This window comes from Clupea harengus, chromosome 19 (assembly GCF_900700415.2).
Source record: "Clupea harengus chromosome 19, Ch_v2.0.2, whole genome shotgun sequence".
Classification (NCBI taxonomy): domain Eukaryota; kingdom Metazoa; phylum Chordata; class Actinopteri; order Clupeiformes; family Clupeidae; genus Clupea; species Clupea harengus.
The window spans coordinates 5,972,173-5,995,069 of NC_045170.1; the positions used below are offsets into that span (position 1 = coordinate 5,972,173).

The window sequence follows — 22,897 nt, forward strand, 5'->3', positions numbered from 1 at the left end:
TTATGTGTCACAAAGAGCAACATCAGCACCGGCTACAGGTGGGAGCCTAGAAATTCATACAAGAAAATCTTCCTCTAGATATTGCAATCAAAATTGTATTGTGCACCAGAAAACTACATAAAACCGCACAGAGCATTTTCAGTCAAAAGGGATTCATTATCCAAAAGAGTTTTGAAACAAAGGAACTTAATTGCAGTAGGCCTAGGCCTATTTGTGCACAGCAAACAAGGAAGGAAATAAAACCAGAATAGACCCAAAAGATAGCATGCACTCAAAACAAGTGATGAAACATGCAAACAAGACCACTCAGCTAGGCCTAATTCAAATATGTTTTGGCATGTTTGTCTTCTTCAGGTGAAGGTTCTAAAGACACTAGCACCTTTAACTTGTGACACCTTTGTCTTCTTCAGATGAAGGTTCTAAAGACACTAGCACCTTCAACTTGTGGCATGTTCGTTTTCTTCAGGTGAAGGTTCTAAAGACACTAGCACCTTCAACTTGTGGCATGTTTGTCTTCTTCAGATGAAGGTTCTAAAGACACTAGCACCTTCAACTTGTGACACCTTTGTCTTCTTCAGGTGAAGGTTCTAAAGACACTAGCACCTTCAACTTGTGACACCTTTGTCTTCTTCAGATGAAAGTTCTAAAGACACTAGCACCTTTAACTTGTGACACCTTTGTCTTCTTCAGATGAAGGTTCTAAAGACACTAGCACCTTTAACTTGTGACACCTTTGTCTTCTTCAGATGAAGGTTCTAAAGACACTAGCACCTTTAACTTGTGACACCTTTGTCTTCTTCAGATGAAGGTTCTAAAGACACTAGCACCTTTAACTTGTGACACCTTTGTCTTCTTCAGATGAAGGTTCTAAAGACACTAGCACCTTTAACTTGTGACACCTTTGTCTTCTTCAGATGAAGGTTCTAAAGACACTAGCACCTTTAACTTGTGACACCTTTGTCTTCTTCAGGTGAAGGTTCTAAAGACACTAGCACCTTTAACTTGTGACACCTTTGTCTTCTTCAGATGAAGGTTCTAAAGACACTAGCACCTTTAACTTGTGGCATGTTCGTTTTCTTCAGATGAAGGTTCTAAAGACACTAGCACCTTCAACTTGTGACACCTTTGTCTTCTTCAGGTGAAGGTTCTAAAGACACTAGCACCTTTAACTTGTGACACCTTTGTCTTCTTCAGGTGAAGGTTCTAAAGAGGCAGCAGCGGATGATCAAGAACCGTGAGTCGGCGTGCCAGTCGCGCAAGAAGAAGAAAGAGTACCTGCAGACCCTGGAGGCCCAGCTGAGGGAGGCACAGCTGGAGAACCAACGGCTGCGCCGCGAGAACCAGACCCTGCGAGAACGCCTCGCCGGCAAAGAGGTAGAACCCCGTGGGTGGGGAAGAAAGGGGGGGGGGTGAGGAGTGGGTTAGGAAAGGGAACCAGGAGTCGAATCATCAAAGCAGAATATCTTCGTAGCTGGATTTCTATTTCAGGGGCATTTTTGACAGTTATTGCATTTGTTTTGTGTAAAACCCTCAAATACGCCTCACAGTTAGAGTAGGTTTTCTTTTCTTTTTTTTTTTATTAAAAACCTGCAAACTGCAATTAAAACAAAACCCAATCAGGCTTAAAGAGCTGCAATGCTTAATGAGGGAGAACACAGAGTGAAGTTCTAATATAGAGCAGGCCTCTCAGAGAATAACCCAGTAAGACCGTGCTGTTCTAATATAAACCCTGTGCTTTATTTAATTTCATTTGAAGAGACAGTCCTCACTGGAGGGGAAACAGGAACACCGCTGAGCTGAGCTGGCTTTCAGAACAAATAAAGTGCTTGAGTTGGGGCTTTAATAAGGATGGTGGTATCTGCAAATAAAGTGCTTCAGTTGGGGCTTTAAGGGTGGTGGTATCTGTGCTGCCTTCGAATCCATGACAATCAGAGCCAGAGTTGTGTGGTCATCGTTTACAAAGGCGTGCTTGCGTGGATGGGTCAGTGTGTGGGTCTGTTTGTGTGGGTGTGTGTGGGTCTGTTTGTGTGTGTTTTCACATGTGTACTTGTGTGTGTGCGTGAGAGTATTTTGGGTTTTTCCATTGCTTTTTTAAATGTGGCTTTAACCGCCTCTTTGTGCTTTTCCATAGCAGGGCAGTGAGTCGAGTAACAACAAGAGGGCGGTGTGTGTAATGGCGGTCCTCCTCTTCATCACCTTCAGCTTCGGCCCCATCAGGTACCACTGCTCTCCTCTCTTCTTCCTCCTCTTCCTCATTTTCTCCAATGAGCTCCAAAGCCTCTCCTCACAGAAACTCAGGGAGGATCTCACCAGTCTTTTAGCTTAAAATAGGTTCTCCTAATGTCCTCATATTCTCATGTGTCTCTCTCTCTCTCTCTCTCTCTCTCTCTCTCTCTCTCTCTCTCTCTCTCTCTCTCTCTCTCTCTCTCTCTCTCCCTCTCTCTGTCTCTCTGTCAGTATCACGGACAGGAAGCTGGAGACAGCCCTGCAGGAGAGTCTCTCACCCCACACGGGGAGACACCTGCTGGAGTTTGTGGGCAAGGAGGAGCTCAACCAATCACGCGTGAGCGAGAGGACGCCGGCCGAGGGGGAACTCACTGAGGAGGAGGGGGGCCAGGACAGGTGGGGGGGGGAGATGTCCCGGGACGCTGCTGATCCCTACCAGTTCAGGTACGCCACCTTGTGTGTGTGTGTGTGTGTGTGTGCCCCAAAAAAACACCCTATGTGAGGCTAAGCCTCATGCTGTTGGTTGGTTGTGTGTGTGTGTGTGTGTGTGTGTGTGTGTGAGGTTGGTTGTTGTGTGTAGTTGTTGTGTGCAGTTGATGTGTGGTGTTTTTTCTTTTGTTCATTCAATTTTTTTTCTCTTCTGTTTAGTTTTTATGCCCTTCCTTACCATGTTTGTCCTCACTTGTTCTTTGTGTGTGTGTGTGTGTGTGTGTGTGTGTGTGTGTGTGTGTGTGTGTGTGTGTGTGTGTGTGTGTGTGTGTGTGTGTGTGTGTGTGTGTGTGTGTGTGTGTGTGTGTGTGTGTGTGTGTGTACAGGAACCTGAGCAGCGTGTTCAGCGATGTGAAGGATCTGGTTCTGCAGGACATAGACCGCTACTTCTCCTCTCCTGACTGCAGGCAGTTCAACCGCTCCGAGTCCCTTAGGTAGACACCACCCGTCACGCAAACACACACACGCACACGCACACACACACACACACACACACACACACACACACACACACACACACACACACACACACTCGTCAGGCAAACACACACAAACACACCCATCATGCAAATACACACACTAGCACAATTACACATTACAGACCTTTCTCACACACACACACACACACACACACACACACACACATACACACACACACAAGCACAGTTACTCATTACAGACCTTTTCAAAATAATTGTTATTGGCAGGAAACCAGTTGGGCTAGCTGCCCAATTACAGTTAGCTAAGGCCATTTAAGCTGTTATTTGACCATAAACCATAACTTAAACTCCATTATTACCAATAACTGACCATTATTTAAATAGCTCCTCATTATGGTGTGCATTAAGAGTTATCTCATCGAGCAGATTGCGCTGTTAAGCGATTTAAAGTAGTCAGCGTGCGAGTGAGTCTGCGTCACTGAGCTCGCTGTGACTTTGAACGGTTCCCTTCTGCTGCACACATATTGGCTAGGTTTTTGGCTGGAATGTGAAATACCTCCCTGTCCTTCGTTTGTCTTTCTCTCTATCTATCTATCTGTCCACCCATCTTCACTTCCTTCTTTCTGTCTTAATTCCTCTATTTTTTGTTGTCTCTATCTCTCTATCTCTCTCTTCCTCTTTCTTTCTTTTTTTCTCTTTCTTTCTTTCTTTCTTTCTTTCTTTCTTTCTCTCTCTCTCTCTCTCTCTGTACACACACACACACACACACACACACACACACACACACACACTTGCTGATGTTGACTCATGTGTTCTGCTGCCAGGCTGGCTGACGAGCTGCGAGGCTGGGTTCACCGCCACCAGATCGACCGCACCAAGTCTGGAGGAAAGCCCAAAATAGTCAAGAAGCCCAAAGTAGCACAGGTACGTGCATCAGACACCCACCCACCACAGGCAGGCAGCACCAGTCCACCATGTTCCTCCTGCCTCTCCTGCCCCAACCACAGGACCGGGACCATTAATGCCCCCGCTGAAGAACTAAACACACATTATTTAGCTCCTCTGAGTCGTGTATTAGTCACTTTGATCAGGCGCGGTGATGAAGAAACAGATGAACTATGGAGTGGTCACCTAGTCCGTGTCCCTTTGGACAAAAGCATCAGTTTAATACTTAGACTGAAATACTATAGAGCTATAGACTCTAAGCTATGGTACTATGAAGGGACCTGAGGAAATCTAATGATCTAGAACGAAGAAGGCTGTAACTGATTGGTTTGTGTAAATGATTTTAACTAGCGCCGCTTTGTGTAAATTATTGTAACTAGCGCTGCTTTGAGTAAATGATTGTAACTAGCGCCGCTTTGAGTAAATAATTGTAACTAGCGCTGCTTTGAGTAAATTATTTTAACTAGCGCTGGTTTGCATATTTCAAGTCCTTTTTTAAATTCCTTTCAGCAGAAGGCTCAGCACCGGAAGACCAACTTCTCCCGATATCTGCCCATTCAGGCACACAGATCCATTGAAAGGTGAAAAAACTACAACTCCCAGCAACCCCAGTTTCATCTCAGTAATGTAGATGCAGACAGCTAGGTTCTCCATTGAGTAGTTTAGACTCCTCACCTTTGACCTCTGACCTTTTGACTCCTCCCCCCACAGCCAACTGCAGGTGTTCCCAGGACCTGAGATCAGCTACAGCGACTTCCTGGACGCCATCGACCGACGCGAGGACACTTTCTATGTGGTGTCCTTCAGACGGGTGAGGCGCTGAACTCTAACGAGTAGAAACAAGCCTCAGAGAATGCTAACCAATCAGAGACAAGCCTCAGAGAATGCTAACCAGTCAGAGACAAGCCTCAGAGAATGCTAACCAATCAGAGACAAGCATCAGAGAATGCTAACCAGTCAGAGACAAGCCTCAGAGAATGCTAACCAATCAGAGACAAGCCTCAGAGAATGCTAACCAGTCAGAGACAAGCCTCAGAGAATGCTAACCAGTCAAAGGCAACACTGTGAGAATTAGCCAATTAAAGTTGAGGCACCATAACCAAATGGACTTAAATTTGACTCGCATTCAAATACTCTCATATCATGTACGTATTTAATTCCTAGTTTACACAAACCCATCATCTGTTAGCTGTTGTCTGTGTTAATTCATGCCCCCTCTGTCTGCAGGATCACCTTCTGCTCCCAGCCATCAGCCACAATAAAACGTTGCGGCCCAAGATGTCTCTGGTCATGCCTGCCATGTCCGTCAATGGTGAGGGGCTTGCTGGGGGCTTATGGGGCTGGGTTAGAGAGATAGCGGATGCTGTGGTTTTGCTCCATGGAGTTTTTAATATGCGTTCCTTTATTTTCCCCTCTCTCTCTCTCTCTCTCTCTCTCTCTCTCTCACTCTCTCTCTCTCTCTCTTTTGTATATCCCTGCAGAGAGTCTGTATAACTCATCTCAAGGTTATGAGATGATGATGCAGGTGGACTGTCAGGTCATGGATACCCGCATCATCCCCATCAAGGCCTCGGCCGTTCCCCCGTCCCTACGTGACCCACCCCGGCCTCCCCCCGCCCACCATCACCACGGCAACCACACCTCCCTCAAGGGCCGTCACCATGCCAACGGGGCCGCGCCACCACGGCAGCCCTTACCTGTGAGGAGAAGGGGCGCCGGGTACCTTATCAGCCAGGAAGGAGCAGAGGTGTGAGGAGGAAAGGAGAGGAGGAGAGAGGGGTGAGGAAAGAAAAGGCGAAAGAGGAGTACGAGACGGAAAAGAATGAGTTTGGGCAACACAGGATGGAAAGACATCCTGAACGAAAAAAAAGCCAAGGTTGCTCAAGACTTTAAAAGAACGGAATTTGTTCTTTTTTTTTGTTGTTATTTTCCCCCGAGGCAAACTAGCGGCGTAGCGCAGCCTTGAAGCAGAGGGTCGTTAGCGCCAGCGCTAGGCTAACATTCCACTGCAGCCTGACAGGCCAGTGTCCATTATAGAGCAAAAAGCCCCGGTCTGGAGGCATTCTAATAATCTGTTTTCTTCCCCTTCTCACACACACACACTATAACAGGACACACTCACGCATCTTATTTATTACAAAGTGCTATGAATCTCCTCTTAATATATGAAAATGTGTAGTTTAATAAAAAGTTTAATTCCATTCACATCTTTGATAGTCCGCTGCACTTAGAGAGTTTGACCGTGCTGTGGAGTCGCTGGAGGAAGCAGACGAGGTCGTAGGTCGTAGGTCTCCTCTGGAGTTTGCGTTTGTATATTTGTTCGCAACGTTCACAGACAAGACTGTGAGGTTTTTGTGTTGTTTTGTTTGTGTTTTGTTTTGTTTTATATAGTTTTATAATTGTCTTTGTTACTTTTTAAATGTGTTTTATATTTTTGGTGGGGAGTATTTAAAGTGACTATGTGTTTTAAGATAGTTGTATATATCGGTGATTTATTTCGGTTCAGTTTCGTTTGTGTTGTTCCTGGTCAGTCCGTACAGGAGCCTCCTGCATATACACACACCCTTAAGACGGGATGCGCTTCCGTCTTCTAGCCGAGACGCTCTCTGTGTGTAAACTAAAGGAACTAAGAGAAGTTCTGTGGTTTAAAGTTCTTTGCAATTCAGGCAGAGATTTACTGGCCCGCTGAAGTTTAGCCAGTGTAACATTGATACGCAAAAACATGCATCAGGTGTTTCAGTAGACCCAAAACACAGACAGGTTGTGTTATAGGCGTCTTTGAAATATCACCATAGAGGTACGCCACGCAAGAGGATCAGGTTTGACATTTAAATTTGGAGCAGGTGATCCAAACTTCAGTTCATTTCTGTGCATTTGTGCATTCGACTCTTTAGGTAATCAGGGCATTAGCGTTTGTAGTGAGTTAGACCCTGCCTAGGGTAGCAGATTAATCAGACACTTATGATGCCATATGCCTCAAATGTTGCTACGTAATCACCTGATATTATGGCAGAAATCACAAGAAGACCTGCTAGCACCTGTTATAACTCAGTCAGTATATATACGTTTTTACATCAAGAAAAAAAAAACAACCAAAATGTTATTGTTATAGTGAGTTCCGCAGAGGTAATATAGTGTCAGCATTATTATGTAAAATAATAGTTTGTCATTGTCATATATAAGAGTTCCAGTCCGTCGGCATTTGGTTTGTTTGTTTGTTTGTTTGTTTGTTTGGTTTTTTATTTCTTCCAGAACTATTCCTCTCACCTAATCTCATTACTGTGACCCTCTGACTAACTTGATGTACAGGGAAAGTGTAGGTTTGTTGTGGGTCTTTGTTAACTGACTAGCAAGGCCAGGAGCATACATAATGTGGATGAGCGTTTCAGTGCTCCGTTCGGTTCGGTTCTGTCCCTTTTATACTGTGGAAATGATGTGTTTGTGTTCTTATGAGAAAAGCAAGACCAGATTGAAAAAAAACTGTATTTTCGCCCTGAAGAGCTTTTTGTTTGTGTGTGTATATGTGAGTGAGGGAGAGTGTGTGAGTGTATGCGCATGTGTGTGAGTGTGTGTATATGTGAGTGAGGGAGAGTGTGTGTGTTTGTGAGTGTGAATGTATGCATCTATATTATGATTATGTTATGAAATTTTCCTTATTGATGAAACATATGACGTTTTGAGATTTTAGTGAGCGATGTATGAACTTAGACATTCCCTCCAAAAATCCCATGCTCCTAGAAACACACACACACACACACACACACACACATACTCTCACATAGTCACACACACACACATATACTCTCACATAGTCCCACACAGACAGACACACACACACACACACACAACATCCTTCAAACCAATCATATGTGCCCTGATTTACACTTAGTGGGTTTTGCTAAAAGAGTTCTGTAATGTTTTGTATGCTCGTGGACTTAAGCATGGAGGCAGAAGTGTGTTAAAGGATTGTACATAAGGTCAGATCCCCTGTGTCCTTTTTTACGCCATTTTCCTATTTAAAAGATTTCTTTTTCATGAAGACTAAAATGAAATTCTTTTTTTTTTTTTTTTTTTTGTACACGACTTTTGAACTACTGCCTTTTCTCTTTGTATGGGATGGAAATAAAATTGAAAAGAAAGGTTTAAATAAAATGACAAATATATCAAATGGTAGCAGTGTGCTGATTTTGAAAGGGAGAATTGTCATAGCTTTCATTTTAGTTAGCCAGTTAGCTAACCACTTAGCTTTCAATCGGAGGTCATTTCAAGTACCCACAGGTAATGTTCTGAGTGGTCTGTTTCCATTAATAGTTTCTGGTGACTTGTTTTTAAACTGTGGTTGTGTTCTTGGAAGAGAAGACAAAACCACAGAGATCTTATCTGGGTTAGTCTCGTCCTGTACGCCCAGCCAGTTCCTGCTAATGAACAGCAGGCTAAGGTGAAAAAACTACAATTCCCAGAAACCCCAGTTACATCTCAGTAATGTAGATACAGACATCGACATATATAAATGTCTATGGATACAGATGGCTAGGTTCTCCATTGAGTAGCTTACACTCCTCACCTTTGACCTCTGATCTTTTGACCCCTCCCCTCACAGCCAACTGCAGGTGTTCCCAGGACCTGAGATCAGCTACAGCGACTTCCTGGACGCTTTCGACCGACGTGAGGACATTAAATTTGACTAGTACCCACAGATAATGTTCTGAGTGGTCTGTTTCCATTAATAGTTTCTGGGGACTTGTTTTTTAAACTGTGATTGTGTTCTCGGAAGAGAAGAGAAGAGAAAACCACAGAGATCTTATCTGAGCAGTCTAGTTAGTTCCTGCTAAACAACAGCAGTCAGGGTGTGAGAGTGGAAAAAGCTCATATGAGACAACATGGCAATGTTTGGTTATGCAAATCCCACCTCTCGTCAGTGGCCAGCTGGATTGCATTGAATGAAATGGATGTGGCCCAGCTAAGCATGTAGCACTTATCCTGTTTAATCATTTTTGAAAGCTTCTCTTCTAGAAATGTGTGGGTTTGTCAGAAGTAAGGTATTTATTGTTTTTTGCTCACTTATCACTGGTCTAGCCAGAAATGAGATGGCCAGTTTCCTCTTCCTCCCATTACTCTGTTTGTCCCTCTCTCTCTACTGTAGGAGATATTCCATCCTAGGCGTGGACCAGAAATGTTGTAGTCTACTAGAAAGCGTCAGAGTTTTCTTTATTTCCCACTCAAAGGTCACCTTTTATTACGAGCACCTCCACAGGTGAACACCTGTGTCATACTACAGACCGCTAGAGAAGACCAGCCTCAGGTTGTGTGTGTGTGTGTGTGTGTGTGTGTGTGTGTGTGTGTCTGTGTGTGTGTTAAACGTTTCTAGAGGTTTCACCAGGCTTACTACTGGTCCAGCCTATGATGAGTGTCCTCTTGCTGTTGTTCAAAGGCCCCTCATCCTGCCCCGCCCTGCATGGATGCTGTGCGAGCCGTTTGATCCTAGGATTGGGCCGTCTCTTTTGGGCCGTCTCTTTTGTCGTCTGCTAGAAAGGGTCAGTTTTTTCCTTAAAAGGTCACATTTCTATGATAGGCACCTGCATTGGAGAACAGGATCTAGCTCTCCTACCTTTCCACCTTTTATCTTTTCCACAGCAGCAGTCTTCACCCACCTTAGGCTTCAGCACAGTACCAGAACAGGCAAGCTGATTGTCCCTCCACTTCACAATTTAGATTTCAAATCCGATTTTGTCACCCTGTCTCCAGCCCTTCATACTATAGCTCAGAGGTTTACAGAGAGACGTGACTGACTGGAGCCTACAGACCGACAGGACACTGACTGACTGGAGACTACAGACCGACAGGACACTGACTGACTGGAGCCTACAGACCGACAGGTCACTGACTGCCTGACTGACTGACTGGAGCCTACAGACCGACAGGACACTGACTGCCTGACTGGAGACTACAGACCGACAGGACACTGCCCGACGATAGTCCTGTCAGAGCCTCTGTGATGTTTATAGCTGCAATAAACAGGCTGAGCTCTAGAGAGAGTGTGTGTGTGTGTGTGTGTGTGTGTGTGTGTGTGTGTGTGTGTGTGTGTGTGTGTGTGTGTGTGTGTGTGTGTGTGTGTGGGTGGGTGTGTGTGTGTGGGGGGGGGGGAGATGAGGGACAGATATGAGAACAGAGACTGGACTACGCCCTCGTAAAGCCGGGACTTCAAAGGCCAAGAGCCTCAATCCCACCCAGCTCACAAGACCAGCGTGATGACAGCATGGCGGCGTGAGTGAAGTGCACCCACAAGAGAGACAGACTTCCACCCAAGGTGCGCTCACACAGAGCGCTCACTCAAGACTTCCACCGAAGGTGCGCTCACACAGAGCTGTCACTCAAGACTTCCACCGAAGGTGCGCTCACACAGAGCTGTCACTCAAGACTTCCACCGAAGGTGCGCTCACACAGAGCTGATGGAACCGCATATGGATGTTTTCCTGCTCTGATTTGGTTGTTGCATGGTGGTTCTTGTGTGAGCATAGAAATGCTCATATGGGGGACTGATGGAACGGCAAAATAGCTATTCTACTGTTATTTTGTATCATTTGTATCTGTAACTCAAACCCTTGGATGTGTACACCAAGGGACTGTCTGTCACTGAGACCTGAACAATTAGCATGTGAACCCCTTCCCCCCCAGATAGCCTTTTTCCTGCTATCACCCTTTGTCCTATACTGTTGTCCCCTTCCCCCATAGGTGAACCCCTTCACCCGACTGTCTCCCTTCCCTTATCACCTATAGGGTGTGGTCACCCCCTCCCCTCCTGTATTCTACCTGACTGAATAGTATAAATGGCAACATATTCTACAATCAGGAAGGCCATTCTCTGAGCACCAGCTGAGAGGGGGTCTCCACGCTGAAATAAACCAAGAAATCCTGACTGCGTCTTCGGGTCCCTTCTTCAACTTTGCCCGAGCTCATTTAGATTCTATCAGAGCGGTCACCCAAGACTTCCACAGAAGGTATGTTCACACAGCAGCTGCTTCTAGGCCCTGACTGCTCTGACTGCTTCTAGGCCCTGACTGCTTCTAGGTCCTGACTGCTTCTAGGTCCTGACTGCTCTGACTGCTTCTAGGCCCTGACTGCTCTGACTGCTTCTGCAGCTTCATCTCTGTCCGTGCCCATGCAGGACGCCCATCAATCAGCCTGGGTCTTTGTACTTCACTTTGTTCTTTTTTTCAGTTAGTAAGGTGATGTCATACCATGTGTTCCTTGGCACAAATGTAAATGACATTTCTTAGCAGTCCAGCCAAGCTGTTCATACTTGTCATCTCTTTGAGACCTTCGTAGGAAATAAGCCCTTCGGTTTTCTTGGCTCTTTAGGCATGATGTTATATCAAATTAAATTAAATTAAATTAAAATTCAGCACTACTGGTTATACTACTCGGGAAGCCTGACCGGCTAAAATGACCTCTAAAGTTGACCGTCTCTGTATATAAATAGTATACGGGACGGGACTTAACCCTTTCCTCTCCTATCCTAGTGGGGCTCTCACCATCTGTCTGTCTGACGATCTAAGAGTCACACACTCTCTCTGTTACACACACACACACACACACACACACAAATTAATTGTCTCTCTTAACCCTTTCCTCTCTTAGTGATGCTTTCGCAGTCCGTCTGTCTGGGCTCCACCCCCGCCATCGTCAAGATGGAGCCTGTATCTCCCAGCATGCCTCACTGCCCTAGTGCCGCCACGTTACCGGCTAGCAAGCCCATCACCCTCGCAGGGTCAGGGCTGCCTGATGTGAGTAACACCCCCGCTGTGTGTGTGTGTGTGTGTGTGTGTGTGTGGGAAGTATAGTCAGTGAGAAGGTTAGAAATAATGATATTTCGCCGTGCTCTCATGCTCACACTGACCGTGCTCTCATGCACACACTGACCGTGGGAAACAAACCTTTGTGTCACTGTGACGCGAGTCGTCACTGAGGGGCAGATGAGAGTGTGTTGTGCCCCCCTTCCTATCACTGATAGCAGTGCCATCTGCAAAGAATGCCACATGAAAATGAAGTACTGTGGGAATACGACAAACTTGAGAGCCCATCTCACAAGGTACCATTTGGAGTTAGCGGCCCCTGAGGAGGTGAAACGACCCAAAGTTGTTGTCCTATCCCCAAATCAACGCACCTTGGACCAAACAAAAATGATAAAGTTACCTCCAAACTCCGAAAGAGCTAAGAAAATCACTGAGGCGATAGCCTACTTCATCTCCAAAGATGTACAGCCTTACAGTGTGGTGGAGAATGAAGGTTTCCAGAATCTGCTTAGCATACTGGAGCCCAGGTATGCGATCCCCTCGCGGGAAATATTTTACCGACACTGCCATTCCCAAACTCTACAGCGAAGTCAAAGAGGAGGTAAATTCAACTTTGAGTTTAGCCGAAGGAGTAGCTATAACGTGTGACGGTTGGTCATCAAGAGCTACGGAGTCGTACATGACCATAACCGCGCATCACATCACGAATGAATGGCAGCTTTTAGCTCATGTTCTACAAACCAGGGCGATGCATGAGAGCCAATGTGGCTGAGGTGCTGAAAATGGCAACCGAAGAGTAGGGTTGGGTACCGAGAACCGGTTCCAATGTGGCACCGGTTCCTACACAACCGATACCCATCCCTACCGAAGAGTGGGGCATCGCTAACAAACAGATCTTTTTGGTTACAGACAAAAGAATACCTGAAAAGATACCTGAGCATTCCAGGCACTAGTGTGTCTGCTGAAAGAGTGTTCTCCACTGCAGGAGATATAGTAATAGCACTTTAACATCTGAGCATGTTGACCAACTCCTTTTTCTGAACAAAAATGCCAATATTCCCAAATTCATTTAACATTTTGGTTGATGATCTTGCAGCCGACTGGACTGGACTCTAGCAGTACACATTTTTGTTTATTTTTCTCAATTTGATTGAAGCTCTAAGTATATATGATTATATGATTATTCTCAGGTTTATGTTACTCTATTATGTCTGCTTTATGTTAGCAGGGGTTCCCAACCTTTTGTACTCCGAGGCCCACCTTTTCGTATTTGTAACAGGTCGGGGCCCAACAGACACCCTGCTTATTTTAGCTAATCTATATTCCATTCTTATTAATAAGCGATTGTTATGTGTCACAAAGAGCAACATCAGCCTAGAAATTCATACAAGAAAATCTTCCTCTAGATATTGCAATCAAAATTGTATTGTGCACCAGAAAACTACATAAAACCGCACAGAGCATTTTCAGTCAAAAGGGATTTATTATCCCAAAGAGTTTTGAAACAAAGGAACTTAATTGCAGTAGGCCTAGGCCTATTTGTGCACAGCAAACAAGGAAGAAAATAAAACCAGAATAGACCCAAAAGATAGCATGCACTCAAAACAAGTGATGAAACATGCAAACAAGACCACTCAGCTAGGCCTAATTCAAATATGTTTTGGCATGTTTGTCTTCTTCAGATGAAGGTTCTAAAGACACTAGCACCTTCAACTTGTGACACCTTTGTCTTCTTCAGGTGAAGGTTCTAAAGAGGCAGCAGCGGATGATCAAGAACCGTGAGTCGGCGTGCCAGTCGCGCAAGAAGAAGAAAGAGTACCTGCAGACCCTGGAGGCCCAGCTGAGGGAGGCACAGCTGGAGAACCAACGGCTGCGCCGCGAGAACCAGACCCTGCGAGAACGCCTCGCCGGCAAAGAGGTAGAACCCCGTGGGTGGGGAAGAAAGGGGGGGGGGGGGGGGAGAAGAGAAGAGAAGAGAAGAGAAGAGAAGAGAGAGAGAGAGAGAGAGAGAGAGAGAGAGAGAGAGAGAGAGAGAGAGAGAGAGAGAGAGAGAGAGAGGAGTGGGTTAGGAAAGGGAACCAGGAGTCGAATCATCAAAGCAGAATATCTTCGTAGCTGGATTTCTATTTCAGGGGCATTTTTGACAGTTATTGCATTTGTTTTGTGTAAAACCCTCAAATATGCCTCACAGTTATAGTAGGTTTTTAAAAAAAAAATAAAAATTATTAAAAACCTGCAAACTGCAATTAAAACAAAGCCCAATCAGGCTTAAAGAGCTGCAATGCTTAATGAGGGGGAACACAGAGTGAAGTTCTAATATAGAGCAGGCCTTTCAGAGAATAACCCAGGAAGACCGTGCTGTTCTAATATAAACCCTGTGCTTTATTTAATTTCATTTGAAGAGACAGTCCTCACTGGAGGGGAAACAGGAACACCGCTGAGCTGAGCTGGCTTTCAGAACAAATAAAGTGCTTGAGTTAGGGCTTTAATAAGGATGGTGGTATCTGCAAATAAAGTGCTTCAGTTGGGGCTTTAAGGGTGGTGGTATCTGTGCTGCCTTCGAATCCATGACAATCAGAGCCAGAGTTGTGTGGTCATCGTTTACAAAGGCGTGCTTGCGTGGATGGGTCAGTGTGTGGGTCTGTTTGTTTGTGTGTGTGGGTGTGTGTGGGTCTGTTTGTGTGTGTTTTCACATGTGTACTTGTGTGTGTGCGTGAGAGTATTTTGGGTTTTTCCATTGCTTTTTTGAGTGTGGCCTTAACCGCCTCTTTGTGCTTTTCCATAGCAGGGCAGTGAGTCGAGTAACAACAAGAGGGCGGTGTGTGTAATGGCGGTCCTCCTCTTCATCACCTTCAGCTTCGGCCCCATCAGGTACCACTGCTCTGCTCTCTTCTTCCTCCTCTTCCTCATTTTCTCCAATGAGCTCCAAAGCCTCTCCTCACAGAAACTCAGGGAGGATCTCACCAGTCTTTTAGCTTAAAATAGGTTCTCCTAATGTCCTCATATTCTCATGTCTCTCTCTCTCTCTCCCCCTCCCTCTCTCTCTCTCCCCCCCTCCCTCTCTCTCTCTCTCCCCCGCCCCTCTCTCTCTCTCTCTCTCTCTCTCTCTCTCTCTCTCTCTCTCTCTCCTTCTCTCTCTCTCTGTCTCTCTGTCAGTATCACGGACAGGAAGCTGGAGACAGCCCTGCAGGAGAGTCTCTCACCCCACACAGGGAGACACCTGCTGGAGTTTGTGGGCAAGGAGGAGCTCAACCAATCACGCGTGAGCGAGAGGACGCCGGCCGAGGGGGAACTCACTGAGGAGGAGGGGGGCCAGGACAGGTGGGGGGGGGAGATGTCCCGGGACGCTGCTGATCCCTACCAGTTCAGGTACGCCACCTTGTGTGTGTGTGTGTGTGTGTGTGTGTGTGTGTGCCCCAAAAAAACACCCTATGTGAGGCTAAGCCTCATGCTGTTGGTTGGTTGTGTGTGTGTGTGTGTGTGTGTGTGTGTGTGTGTGTGTGGTTGGTTGTTGTGTGTAGTTGTTGTGTGCAGTTGATGTGTGGTGTTTTTTCTTTTGTTCATTCAATTTTTTTTCTCTTCTGTTTAGTTTTTATGCCCTTTATGACCATGTTTGTCCTCACTTGTTCTTTGTGTGTGTGTGTGTGTGTGTGTGTGTGTGTGTGTGTACAGGAACCTGAGCAGCGTGTTCAGCGATGTGAAGGATCTGGTTCTGCAGGACATAGACCGCTACTTCTCCTCTCCTGACTGCAGGCAGTTCAACCGCTCCGAGTCCCTTAGGTAGACACCACCCGTCACGCAAACACACACACACACACACACACACACACACACACACACACCCCCGTCAGGCAAACACACACACACACAAACAAACACACCCAAACAAACACACCCATCATGCAAATACACACACTAGCACAATTACACATTACAGACCTTTCACACACACACACACACACACACACACACACACACACACAAGCACAGTTTCTCATTACAGACCTTTTCAAAATAATTGTTATTGGCAGGAAACCAGTTGGGCTAGCTGCCCAATTACAGTTAGCTAAGGCCATTTAAGCTGTTATTTGACCATAAACCATAACTTAAACTCCATTATTACCAATAACTGACCATTATTTAAATAGCTCCTCATTATGGTGTGCATTAAGAGTTATCTCATCGAGCAGATTGCGCTGTTAAGCGATTTAAAGTAGTCAGCGTGCGAGTGAGTCTGCGTCACTGAGCTCGCTGTGACTTTGAACTGTTCCCTTCTGCTGCACACATATTGGCTAGGTTTTTGGCTGGAATGTGAAATACCTCCCTGTCCTTCGTTTGTCTTTCTCTCTATCTATCTGTCTGTCCACCCATCTTCACTTCCTTCTTTCTGTCTTAATTCCTCTATTTTTTGTTGTCTCTATCCCCCCTCCCTCTCTTCCTCTTTCTTTCTTTCTTTCTTTCTTTCTTTCTCTCTCTCTCTCTCTCTCTCTCTCTCTCTGTACACACACACACACACACACACTTGCTGATGTTGACTCATGTGTTCTGCTGCCAGGCTGGCTGACGAGCTGCGAGGCTGGGTTCACCGCCACCAGATCGACCGCACCAAGTCTGGAGGAAAGCCCAAAATAGTCAAGAAGCCCAAAGTAGCACAGGTACGTGCATCAGACACCCACCCACCACAGGCAGGCAGCACCAGTCCACCATGTTCTTCCTGCCTCTCCTGCCCCAACCACAGGACCGGGACCATTAATGCCCCCTGCTGAAGAACTAAACACACATTATTTAGCTCCTCTGAGTCGTGTATTAGTCACTTTGATCAGGCGCGGTGATGAAGAAACAGATGAACTATGGAGTGGTCACCTAGTCCGTTGTCCCTTTGGACAAAAGCATCAGTTTAATACTTAGACTGAAATACTATAGAGCTATAGACTCTAAGCTATGGTACTATGAAGGGACCTGAGGAAATCTAATGATCTAGAACGAAGAAGGCTGTAACTGATTGGTTTGTGTAAATGATTTTAACTAGCGCCGCTTTGTGTAAATGATTTTACCTAGCGCCGCTTTGAGTAAATAATTGTAACTAGCGCTGCTTTGAGTAAATGATTGTAGCTAGCGCCGCTTTGAGTAAGTGATTGTAACTAGCGCCGCTTTGAGTAAATGATTGTAACTAGCGCTGGTTTGCATATTTCAAGTCCTTTTTTAAAATTCCTTTCAGCAGAAGGCTCAGCACCGGAAGACCAACTTCTCCCGATATCTGCCCATTCAGGCACACAGATCCATTGAAAGGTGAAAAAACTACAACTCCCAGCAACCCCAGTTTCATCTCAGTAATGTAGATGCAGACGGCTAGGTTCTCCAATGAGTAGTTTAGACTCCTCACCTTTGACCTCTGACCTTTTGACTCCTCCCCCCACAGCCAACTGCAGGTGTTCCCAGGACCTGAGATCAGCTACAGCGACTTCCTGGACGCCATCGACCGACGCGAGGACACTTTCTATGTGGTGTCCTTCAGACGGGTGAGGCGCTGAACTCTAACGAGTAGAAACAAGCCTCAGAGAATGCTAACCAGTCAGAGACAAGCCTCAGAGAATGCTAACCAATCAGAGACAAGCATCAGAGAATGCTAACCAATCAGAGACAAGCCTCAGAGAATGCTAACCAGTCAGAGACAAGCCTCAGAGAATGCTAACCAGTCAGAGACAAGCCTCAGAGAATGCTAACCAATCAGAGACAAGCCTCAGAGAATGCTAACCAGTCAAAGGCAAGACTGTGAGAATTAGCCAATTAAAGTTGAGGCACCATAACCAAATGGACTTAAATTTGACTCGCATTCAAATACTGTCATATCATGTACGTATTTAATTCCTAGTTTACACAAACCCATCATCTGTTAGCTGTTGTCTGTGTTAAGTCATGCCCCTTCTGTCTGCAGGATCACCTTCTGCTCCCAGCCATCAGCCACAATAAAACGTTGCGGCCCAAGATGTCTCTGGTCATGCCTGCCATGTCCGTCAATGGTGAGGGGCTTGCTGGGGGCTTATGGGGCTGGGTTAGAGAGATAGCGGATGCTGTGGTTTTGCTCCATGGAGTTTTTAATATGCGTTCCTTTATTTTCCCCTCTCTCTCTCTCTCTCTCTCATTTTCTCTGTCCTTCTCACTGTTTCTGTCGCTGCAACTCTTTCCTTCTCTCTCTCTCTCTCTCTCTCTCTCTCTCTTTTGTATATCCCTGCAGAGAGTCTGTATAACTCATCTCAAGGTTATGAGATGATGATGCAGGTGGACTGTCAGGTCATGGATACCCGCATCATCCCCATCAAGGCCTCGGCCGTTCCCCCGTCCCTACGTGACCCACCCCGGCCTCCCCCCGCCCACCATCACCACGGCAACCACACCTCCCTCAAGGGCCGTCACCATGCCAACGGGGCCGCGCCACCACGGCAGCCCTTACCTGTGAGGAGAAGGGGCGCCGGGTACCTTATCAGCCAGGAAGGAGCAGAGGTGTGAGGAGGAAAGGAGAGGAGGAGAGAGGGGTGAGGAAAGAAAAGGCGAAAGAGGAGTACGAGACGGAAAAGAATGAGTTTGGGCAACACAGGATGGAAAGACATCCTGAACGGAAAAAAAGCCAAGGTTGCTCAAGACTTTAAAAGAAAGGAATTTGTTCTTTTTTTTGTTGTTATTTTCCCCCGAGGCAAACTAGCGGCGTAGCGCAGCCTTGAAGCAGAGGGTCGTTAGCGCCAGCGCTAGGCTAACATTCCGCTGCAGCCTGACAGGCCAGTGTCCATTATAGAGCAAAAAGCCCCGGTCTGGAGGCATTCTAATAATCTGTTTTCTTCCCCTTCTCACACACACACACTATAACAGGACACACTCACGCATCTTATTTATTACAAAGTGCTATGAATCTCCTCTTAATATATGAAAATGTGTAGTTTAATAAAAAGTTTAATTCCATTCACATCTTTGATAGTCCGCTGCACTTAGAGAGTTTGACCGTGCTGTGGAGTCGCTGGAGGAAGCAGACGAGGTCGTAGGTCTCCTCTGGAGTTTGCGTTTGTATATTTGTTCGCAACGTTCACAGACAAGACTGTGAGGTTTTTGTGTTGTTTTGTTTGTGTTTTGTTTTGTTTTATATAGTTTTATAATTGTCTTTGTTACTTTTTAAATGTGTTTTATATTTTTGGTGGGGAGTATTTAAAGTGACTATGTGTTTTAAGATAGTTGTATATATCGGTGATTTATTTCGGTTCAGTTTCGTTTTTGTGTTGTTCCTGGTCAGTCCGTACAGGAGCCTCCTGCATATACACACACCCTTAAGACGGGATGCGCTTCCGTCTTCTAGCCGAGACGCTCTCTGTGTGTAAACTAAAGGAACTAAGAGAAGGTCTGTGGTTTAAAGTTCTTTGCAATTCAGGCAGAGATTTACTGGCCCGCTGAAGTTCAGCCAGTGTAACATTGATACGCAAAAACATGCATCAGGTGTTTCAGTAGACCCAAAACACAGACAGGTTGTGTTATAGGCGTCTTTGAAATATCACCATAGAGGTACGCCACGCAAGAGGATCAGGTTTGACATTTAAATTTGGAGCAGGTGATCCAAACTTCAGATCATTTCTGTGCATTTGTGCATTCGACTCTTTAGGTAATCAGGGCATTAGCGTTTGTAGTGAGTTAGACCCTGCCTAGGGTAGCAGATTAATCAGACACTTATGATGCCATATGCCTCAAATGTTGCTACGTAATCACCTGATATTATGGCAGAAATCACAAGAAGACCTGCTAGCACCTGTTATAACTCAGTCAGTATATATACGTTTTTACATCAAGAAAAAAAAACAACCAAAATGTTATTGTTATAGTGAGTTCCGCAGAGGTGATATAGTGTCAGCATTATTATGTCAAATAATAGTTTGTCATTGTCATATATAAGAGTTCCAGTCCGTCGGCATTTGGTTTGTTTGTTTGTTTGTTTGTTTGTTTGTTTGTTTGGTTTTTTATTTCTTCCAGAACTATTCCTCTCACCTAATCTCATTACTGTGACCCTCTGACTAACTTGATGTACAGGGAAAGTGTAGGTTTGTTGTGGGTCTTTGTTAACTGACTAGCAAGGCCAGGAGCATACATAATGTGGATGAGCGTTTCAGTGCTCCGTTCGGTTCGGTTCTGTCCCTTTTTATACTGTGGAAATGATGTGTTTGTGTTCTTATGAGAAAAGCAAGACCAGATTGAAAAAACTGTAAAAAAAAAAAAACTGTATTTTCGCCCTGAAGAGCTTTTTGTTTGTTTGTTTGTGTGTGTATATGTGAGTGAGGGAGAGTGTGTGTGTGTGTGAGTGTATGCGCATGTGTATGTGTGTGAGTGTGTGTATATGTGAGTGAGGGAGAGTGTGTGTGTTTGTGATTGTGAATGTATGCATCTATATTATGATTATGTTATGAAATTTTCCTTATTGATGAAACATATGACGTTTGAGATTTTAGTGAGCGATGTATGAACTTAGACATTCCCTCCAAAAATCCCATGCTCCTAGAAACACACACACACACACACACACACACACACACACACACACACACACACACACTCACACTCATACTCTCACATAGTCCCACACAGACACACACACAACATCCTTCAAACCAATCATATGTGCCCCGATTTACACTTAGTGGGTTTTGCTAAAAGAGTTCTGTAATGTTTTGTATGCTCGTGGACTTAAGCATGGAGGCAGAAGTGTGTTAAAGGATTGTACATAAGGTCAGATCCCCTGTGTCCTTTTTTACGCCATTTTCCTATTTAAAAGATTTCTTTTTCATGAAGACTAAAATGAAATTCTTTTTTTTTTTTTTTTTTTTGTACACGACTTTTGAACTACTGCCTTTTCTCTTTGTATGGGATGGAAATAAAATTGAAAAGAAAGGTTTAAATAAAATGACAAATATATCAAATGGTAGCAGTGTGCTGATTTTGAAAGGGAGAATTGTCATAGCTTTCATTTTAGTTAGCCAGTTAGCTAACCACTTAGCTTTCAATCGGAGGTCATTTCAAGTACCCACAGGTAATGTTCTGAGTGGTCTGTTTCCATTAATAGTTTCTGGTGACTTGTTTTTAAACTGTGGTTGTGTTCTCGGAAGAGAAGACAAAACCACAGAGATCTTATCTGGGTTAGTCTCGTCCTGTACGCCCAGCCAGTTCCTGCTAATGAACAGCAGGTTAAGGTGAAAAAACTACAATTCCCAGAAACCCCAGTTACATCTCAGTAATGTAGATACAGACATAGACATATATAAATGTCTATGGATACAGATGGCTAGGTTCTCCATTGAGTAGCTTAAACTCCTCACCTTTGACCTCTGATCTTTTGACCCCTCCCCTCACAGCCAACTGCAGGTGTTCCCAGGACCTGAGATCAGCTACAGCGACTTCCTGGACGCTTTCGACCGACGTGAGGACATTAAATTTGACTAGTACCCACAGATAATGTTCTGAGTGGTCTGTTTCCATTAATAGTTTCTGGGGACTTGTTTTTCAAACTGTGATTGTGTTCTCGGAAGAGAAGAGAAGAGAAAACCACAGAGATCTTATCTGAGCAGTCTAGTTAGTTCCTGCTAAACAACAGCAGTCAGGGTGTGAGAGTGGAAAAAGCTCATATGAGACAACATGGCAATGTTTGGTTATGCAAATCCCACCTCTCGTCAGTGGCCAGCTGGATTGCATTGAATAAAATGGATGTGGCCCAGCTAAGCATGTAGCAATAAGCTATTTATTGTTTTTTGCTCACTTATCACTGGTCTAGCCAGAAATGAGATGGCCAGTTTCCTCTTCCTCCCATTACTCTGTTTGTCCCTCTCTCTCTACTGTAGGAGATATTCCATCCTAGGCGTGGACCAGAAATGTTGTAGTCTACTAGAAAGCGTCAGAGTTTTCTTTATTTCCCACTCAAAGGTCACCTTTTATTACGAGCACCTCCACAGGTGAACACCTTGGGTCGCCCGCACTTACACCCCCTAATATGGCACCAGACCACACCTGTGTCATACTACAGACCGCTAGAGAAGACCAGCCTCAGGTTGTGTGTGTGTGTGTGTGTGTGTCTGTGTGTGTGTTAAACGTTTCTAGAGGTTTCACCAGGCTTACTACTGGTCCAGCCTATGATGAGTGTCCTCTTGCTGTTGTTCAAAGGCCCCTCATTCTTCCCCGCCCTGCATGGATGCTGTGCGAGCCGTTTGATCCTAGGATTGGGCCGTCTCTTTTGGGCCGTCTCTTTTGTCTTTTTTCTTAAAAGGTCACATTTTTATGATAGGCACCTGCATTGGAGAACAGGATCTAGCTCTCCTACCTTTCCACCTTTTATCTTTTCCACAGCAGCAGTCTTCACCCACCTTAGGCTTCAGCACAGTACCAGAACAGGCAAGCTGATTGTCCCTCCACTTCACAATTTAGATTTCAAATCCGATTTTGTCACCCTGTCTCCAGCCCTTCATACTCTAGCTCAGAGGTTTACAGAGAGACGTGACTGACTGGAGCCTACAGACCGACAGGACACTGCCCGACGATAGTCCTGTCAGAGCCTCTGTGATGTTTATAGCTGCAATAAACAGGCTGAGCTCTAGAGAGAGTGTGTGTGTGTGTGTGTGTGTGTGTGTGTGTGGGGGGGGGAGAGAGATGAGGGACAGATATGAGAACAGAGACTGGACTACGCCCTCGTAAAGCCGGGACTTCAAAGGCCAAGAGCCTCAATCCCACCCAGCTCACAAGACCAGCGTGATGACAGCATGGCGGCGTGAGTGAAGTGCACCCACAAGAGAGACAGACTTCCACCGAAGGTGCGCTCACACAGAGCGCTCACTCAAGACTTCCACCGAAGGTGCGCTCACACAGAGCTGTCACTCAAGACTTCCACCGAAGGTGCGCTCACACAGAGCGCTCACTCAAGACTTCCACCGAAGGTGCGCTCACACAGAGCTGTCACTCAAGACTTCCACCGAAGGTGCGCTCACACAG

At 45.4% G+C, this 22,897-nt stretch overlaps 2 protein-coding genes across 2 annotated transcripts in view; both read left to right on the forward strand.

Moving 5' to 3' along the window:
• LOC105912511 (cyclic AMP-dependent transcription factor ATF-6 beta) overlaps positions 1-7,585 on the forward strand; it is a 17,053-nt gene extending 9,468 nt beyond the window's left edge. Inside the window, exons 9-17 of the mRNA XM_031586343.2 lie at positions 1,195-1,374; positions 2,135-2,217; positions 2,458-2,670; positions 3,042-3,149; positions 3,980-4,079; positions 4,614-4,681; positions 4,812-4,911; positions 5,328-5,412; positions 5,582-7,585. Coding sequence (XP_031442203.1) covers positions 1,195-1,374; positions 2,135-2,217; positions 2,458-2,670; positions 3,042-3,149; positions 3,980-4,079; positions 4,614-4,681; positions 4,812-4,911; positions 5,328-5,412; positions 5,582-5,853 — 1,209 coding nt within the window. The 3' untranslated portion in view covers positions 5,854-7,585. The remainder of the gene's footprint in view (positions 1-1,194; positions 1,375-2,134; positions 2,218-2,457; positions 2,671-3,041; positions 3,150-3,979; positions 4,080-4,613; positions 4,682-4,811; positions 4,912-5,327; positions 5,413-5,581) is intronic.
• Positions 7,586-11,730: 4,145 nt separating this feature from the next.
• Positions 11,731-19,141, forward strand: LOC116225007 (cyclic AMP-dependent transcription factor ATF-6 beta-like). Its single transcript, XM_031586335.2, has 10 exons — positions 11,731-11,884; positions 13,632-13,811; positions 14,679-14,764; positions 15,050-15,262; positions 15,566-15,673; positions 16,449-16,548; positions 17,112-17,182; positions 17,313-17,412; positions 17,829-17,913; positions 18,129-19,141. Exons 1-10 carry the CDS (start codon positions 11,741-11,743, stop codon positions 18,398-18,400), a joined length of 1,359 nt encoding a protein of 452 aa, XP_031442195.1. The 5' UTR covers positions 11,731-11,740; the 3' UTR covers positions 18,401-19,141.
• The last annotated feature ends 3,756 nt before the right edge of the window (positions 19,142-22,897 follow it).

Bases quoted from the DNA above. Each gene is read 5' to 3' on its own strand.
- LOC116225007 (XM_031586335.2), top strand. From the start codon at position 11,741: ATGCTTTCGCAGTCCGTCTGTCTGGGCTCCACCCCCGCCATCGTCAAG. The intron at 15,263-15,565 runs GTACGCCACCTT...GTGTGTGTACAG, and splicing joins GCTGATCCCTACCAGTTCAG to GAACCTGAGCAGCGTGTTCA. The intron at 15,674-16,448 runs GTAGACACCACC...TTCTGCTGCCAG, and splicing joins AACCGCTCCGAGTCCCTTAG to GCTGGCTGACGAGCTGCGAG.